The sequence below is a fragment of the Microtus ochrogaster genome, linkage group LG3, assembly GCF_000317375.1.
Source record: "Microtus ochrogaster isolate Prairie Vole_2 linkage group LG3, MicOch1.0, whole genome shotgun sequence".
NCBI classification, from domain to species: Eukaryota; Metazoa; Chordata; class Mammalia; order Rodentia; family Cricetidae; genus Microtus; species Microtus ochrogaster.
The window spans coordinates 46,884,002-46,889,704 of record NC_022029.1 but is presented as its reverse complement, the minus strand read 5'-3'; the positions used below and the strand labels follow the sequence as shown (position 1 = coordinate 46,889,704).

General features: G+C 53.5%; 1 protein-coding gene across 4 annotated transcripts in view; it reads right to left on the bottom strand.

Moving 5' to 3' along the window:
* Adcy3 (adenylate cyclase 3) overlaps positions 1 to 2,995 on the bottom strand; it is a 77,488-nt gene extending 74,493 nt beyond the window's left edge. For 3 of the 4 annotated variants that reach the window (XM_005360868.3, XM_013351400.2, XM_026785954.1), the window contains exons 1-2: positions 2,307 to 2,995; positions 1,030 to 1,873 (exon numbers count right to left, since the gene is read on the bottom strand). In XM_005360868.3, coding sequence (XP_005360925.1) covers positions 1,030 to 1,704 — 675 coding nt within the window. In that variant the 5' untranslated portion in view covers positions 1,705 to 1,873; positions 2,307 to 2,995. Of the gene's footprint in view, positions 1 to 1,029; positions 1,880 to 2,306 lie in introns of all 4 variants that reach the window. The other variant, XM_005360869.3, reaches the window with a different exon arrangement.
* Positions 2,996 to 5,703: the final 2,708 nt, after the last annotated feature.

Below are 5,703 nucleotides of genomic sequence, written 5' to 3'. Positions count from 1 at the left end.
AAAAAAAAAAAAAAAAAAAAAAGAGTTAAACCCCTACAGAAGCCATGTTTTCCTCTAAAACAGCCAGGAGGCAATGGACTAGGCCCCCAAAAGTTCTCTCATCAGCCACCAGAAGTACCATTGGGGTCACTGTAGGCTATGCCCCAACCTCAAGCAGACCATGATAAAGGCTTTGGTGAGATGTGGGGGAAAAGAATTCCAGAACCAGATAAAAGATACCCGATGATAACTGGCCACTTCCCAGTTCTCAGGTCACATATGGAAAAGTGGAAGGCGTGCTATAAATTGGAATCCAGAGACTCACATCTCTGGGGAGCCCCTACAGGGGATGACCAGATGCATTCAGACAGCCCATCTTCAGTTTCTGGGTGGCTCTGGCTGTCTGCCTCTCTTAGTACTTGTTGGGAACAAAAACTAGTAAAGCTGAAGGCGAATTTTCCACCCCTTCCAGCATTAATAGCCCACTAGGACCAGCAAGCTCCACACCAGAGTGGCTAAGGCAACCGTCCCCAGTTGTGTCCCCATACCCTGACTTCTAGGGGAGACCACCTATCTGCTGGTGATACTCTGAGCTCTGGGGCAGAAGCACGATGTCTCTGATAACCACATCTGCTCCTTACAGCTCCTCACATAACCCAACCACAGGCTTTCACCTGCGTTCCCTTGCATTTTGGTAACAGCCATTTCTGCATGCAGGGCCGGCGGTATCCCCATCTGACAGAGTACTGAGCTCGCGCAAGTCAAACCCCATCTGGAGTAAAGCAAAGACAACTAGAGATCAGAATTTGCCTTGAGAGGTCTCTTGACCCAGGTTCACTGATGGAATGGCAGGACAAGACTAGGGGCGGTGACCTACGCCACTCAGCACAGGTGGCTTTGTGGCCCAGAGGTCCAATGTTTTGCATCCTTTCTCTAGGGCAAACACCGGATGGCATGAGGATGCACACCCTAGGAGCATCGAAAGCAGTCCCACCTGGGTGAGACCTGGGTGGAAGGGGAAGGCACAGGATGGAGAAGGGTGGCACTCACCTCCCTCAACAGCTGCATCCCTTGCAGCTCATCTTGCTGCTGCTGGGCCACGGTGACCCCCAAGACGAGCGTGTGCACAACACAGGACACCACAGAGATGATCACGATGGGGCTGAGGCTCAGGGGTAGCGTGATGAAGAAGGAGAAGACAAAGAAGGCCTGCCAACCCACCGTGTCGCTGGCTGCGTGGGCACGTGAAAAGTTCAGGCCCAGGTATGAGAAGATCTGGGCTGTGATGAGAAGCCACAGCAGGTAGGGTATCACTTTGCGGCTCACTCGGTCCGGGAGCAGCCCCTTTTTACAGAGCACAAAGAGGATGATGTCCAACACCAGACCAATGCCGGCCACCACGAGGGGCGCCAACTTGTCGCTGGAGAAGACCACCGCGCACATGACCACCACGTAGCAGTCAAAGAGGGCCGCAAAGACCACCAGCACCAGCAGTGTCTCATGGCGCTGCCTTTTGAAGTAGGTCTGATAGAGGTTCTCCAAGGACTCAGGCACGAAGGTCAGCCGCATAAAGCGAGGCAGGCACAGGCAGGACCCCGAATTCCGCACAGAAATTTCATGGGTCCGGCCGACCCCGCGGTCAGGGTCAGAGGGCAGGCTAACCGAGTACTCGGCAGAGTATTCAGCCGAGTACTCGGGATCCGAGAAGCCCTGGTTCCTCGGCATCTTGGCTGGTGGCAGCTTCGAAGGAACGAGGGAGAAGTCCGCGTCAAGCCGCTCACCAGGTCTTCCTAACTGTGGAGGGTGGGAAGGCTCTTCTTGGTTACGGATGAAGGGCGTACACCTGGGGCAGGAATGCTGGATGGGTTCCCAGGACACAGGTGGCACGGATCATCTGCAACTTAAAAGGACATGGCTAAGTGGAAGCGCCTTTTTCCTTGCCACCCACCCCACCCCTCACACAGATCCTTGGCTACACAAACCTCCAACCCCACAGCCTCCCAAGCACGCCCACACACACTCAGTCGGGTCCACGCCAGACACCCGGTTTCCTGCCTCTGGCTTCTGGAGGGGCCTAGCCACCTCTCCATCCCTCGCCTGCCAGGCTCTATCCCTGACTTCCTCACCTAAAGTCCCTCCAGGCCCAATTCCTCCAAGCTGAAAATAAAACGTGCCTGGAAGGAGCAGGGGCGGTCCTGGGGATTCCCGCATCTTCCTTCTGTTTACTTCCTTTTCCCCATCCAACCCTGGTAGACTCCAACCCCTTCCCAACCTCTGGCTCTGCAGCATCGCGGAAGCCCAGCCCTGGATCCTGGCTTGGCACTGACCTGTATGAGAACTCGGGAGCCGCGCGCTCCGGGCCGGGACTGCGGGGCCGGGTCAGGCGGGTTTCAGCGAGCCGCAGGCTGCTCCCCGCAGCGCCGCCGCGCCAGCTCGTCCGCCCGGAGCCGGAGCGCGGCTCCCCTCGCCGTCAGGCCCCGGGTCGGACCGGGAGAGGCGCGGGGCTGTGGCTCAGCATCCGCGGGCGCAGAGAACGGTGGCGGTGCACGCTGCGGATGGCGGGCCCAGGCCGGGGCAGCCTGCCAGCATCCTCTTCCCGCACGCAGAGCGAGCCAGCCGAGTCCGTGCGCCGCGCTCTGCACACTGATCCACGCGCGCCGCAGGCCCCAGGAGGCGGGCGGCCCCTCCCCGCCTTGTCGCCGCCTCCTAGGCGCGGGGTGGAGGGGCCCCCTCGCTGTCCCTAGTGTCCCCCACGTCCCAACGCCCGGCGACAGCTGCGTGGAAACACCGGGTGGGTGGCAGAAAGGAAGGAATAAGGCGAATCCACACCTTGCCTCGGGCAGGCCCTGTTACGGAGGATCAAAGCCGGGGATGTGCACTCCCTGCAGGTGAAGCGTGCTCGGGGCACCCCCTTCTTCAGCCCTGGCTTCCTTCCGGGGCCATGAGAGGCCTGGGCTGAGGTTTGGGGGCCGCACCCCGGGTAGGCGCTCCCTCCCCCCCCCCCCGTCTCAGTGTTCCCGCCCACACTGGCAGCCCAGACATCTAAGCGTAGGGCTTGATCTCTCAGATCTCTCAGCCTAACCTGGGGACAAAAGCGGACTGGAGTAGCTAGGTTGGTACCTGGCACATGGAGCTGGAAGAGGCCTTGCTTCACGAAGATCTCCAGTGCGCATCCTACCAATTGAGATGTGTTTGGATTCTTCCTTAAAGACGCAAATGCTCCTTTTGAATCTACCAGCCTTCTAAATCGGAGTATCAGTTATTTTTCTTGTAGTTGACAGAACACATTGTTAGAAGAGAAAGTCGTTGTTTTGGAAGAAAATGTGCCGAGGGGACTGAGGACAGCTCTCAGCGTTAAGGGATCCCGAAGAAGGAAAAGGGTGCTGGCTAAGGATGCCTTGCCATGGTTGGGTTGGCCTGTTTACGATTTCAGACATCCATCCCCAACATCCAGGGAATAGGTCCATGATCTGCCATTGCTGTGTGGGTGTCCCTCAACTTGCCTGAAGAGGCCCCACCTGGCCTCAGCCCACATTCCCCAAGGCTTCGATTAGAAAGGCACCGTGTAATAACTTCGGATATACGAGGGTGGTCTGAATGAACCATCACCCCCATTGTTTTGTTTGGTGTTGAGAAATTTGTTTTAACTTGTTTCTTGATAGTAAAGGACATGGTTTTCACCCTTAACAAAAGAATATGTTGGGGAGGAAGAGAAGAGGAAGGGGAGGAAGGAAGAGAGGAAGAAAGAAAAAAAGGAACCTGGGCTATGAGTCGGTTGATAGAGTCCCTGGCTAGAATGAAGAGACCTGGGATTCAGCCCACAGACTAATGCCTCGTATGTCCTCCAACAAGATCCTGGGTCCAGTCCCTAGTAACCACAGTAGTTAAGAGCGTTTGTTGTTCTTGCAGAGGATCCAGGCTTGGTTTCCAGCACCCACATTGAGTGGTTGGCAACAGTCTGTGATTTCTGTTCTAGGGGATCTGGCGCCCTCTCCTGGCCTCTAAGGGCACCAGGCACTCAAGAAGTATACAAACACACAAGTAGGCAAAAGACTCACATGCATAAAATAAAAATAAAGGCATGGGCTGGAGGGATGGCTCAGTGGTTAAGAGCATTGCCTGCTCTTCCAAAGGTCATGAGTTCAATTCCCAGCAACCACATGGTGGCTCACAACCATCTGTAATGAGGTTTGGTCTCTTCTTGCAGACACACACACAGAATATTATATGCATAATAAATAAATATTTAAAATAAAATAAAGGCTAAGGGTTGGAGAGGCATCTTAGTGGTTAAGTGCACTTGCTATTCTTGCACAGAGAACTGGGGTTCAGTCCCCAGCATCTATGTGGTGTCCCACAACCTTCAATAACTCCAGTTCCATGAAATCTGGTGCCCTCTTCTGGCCTCCATGGACACCAGGCACATACACAGAGCACATACATGCATTCAGGCAAAAAAAAAAATCATGTACATAAAATTTTTAAATAAAATAATTTTAAAGGCCCATAAATGCATAGGTTTTCTTTTGTTTTGTTTGAATTTTTCTGTGTAGCCCTGGCTGTCCTGAAACTCAATTTGTAGATCAGGCTGGCCTTGAACTAAGAGATCAGTCTGCCTCTGCCTCCCCAGTGTTGGGATTAAAGGCATGCACCACCACATGGTTTATCATGGGTTTATTATGACACAAAGACACTCAATTATAGCTCTATTAATCCCCCCCCCAATCCTTAGGGTCTTCAGTGCTCCCTCTTGTGGCAAGGCCATGATACATACCTGAGATCTGCCCTGAGGTTCCTTAATAGGGCTTCCACTGCCACCCATGTCCCAGACTCCCATCCCCTCTATACCCTCTTTCATTTAGAGACTTATTTTCATTTTCTTTGTATGAGTGTTCTGCCTCTGTATATGTATGTTCACTGTCTGCATGCCCAGTGCTCAAGGAAACCATGAGAGGGCATTGGATCTCCTGGGATCGGAGTTAGGGACAGATATGAGCCGTCATGTGGGTGCTGGGAACCAAACCTGGGTCCTCTGCAAGAACCGCTGGTGGTCTTAACCGCTGAGCCACCTCTCCTGCCCCTTCACCTTGAGAAGAGAGAAAGCTCCACTCAGAGACATTTCTGGCCTAAGCTTAGCTGCCCAGTCAATGTTCTTCCATAATCCTCCCTGCTGTAGCAACCTGCTTACTGGATGTTCTAAGAGCCAGCAGGACATGAGGAAGACCAGAAGATCCGGCCTCATCCTCTGACTACTGCCGGCTCCGCTGGGCACCACATCTACCAACAAGGCAGACACTCAGGTAGACACGGTTCACAGCTGCTGATGACTTTACAATTGGACAGGACCCTGTCAGGTTGGGAAGGGAGGGTCTGATTGGGCCTGACAGTGACACATGGGAGGTATCTGAAGCCACCTGGCCAATGTCTGATGATGGCAGCTAAATGCACGGAGTGAATATTTCAAATCAGAAGAGCGGCTCACATCCCAGCCCACCCATGAAGGAACTCATCTGTGTGGTTGTTCACAGTGCTTCCCAGGGTCCCAGACACTAGCTGATACATATTCTAGCAGAATGAATGGATGAATCCTTAAAAAAGATTTGTATTGTTTAGTTTTGCTTTTTTTTTTTTTAGTCTTTTGAGACAGGGTTTCTCTGTGTAACAGCTCTGGCTGTCCCAGAACTCACTCTGTAAACCAGGCTGGCCTCAACCTCACAGAGATCC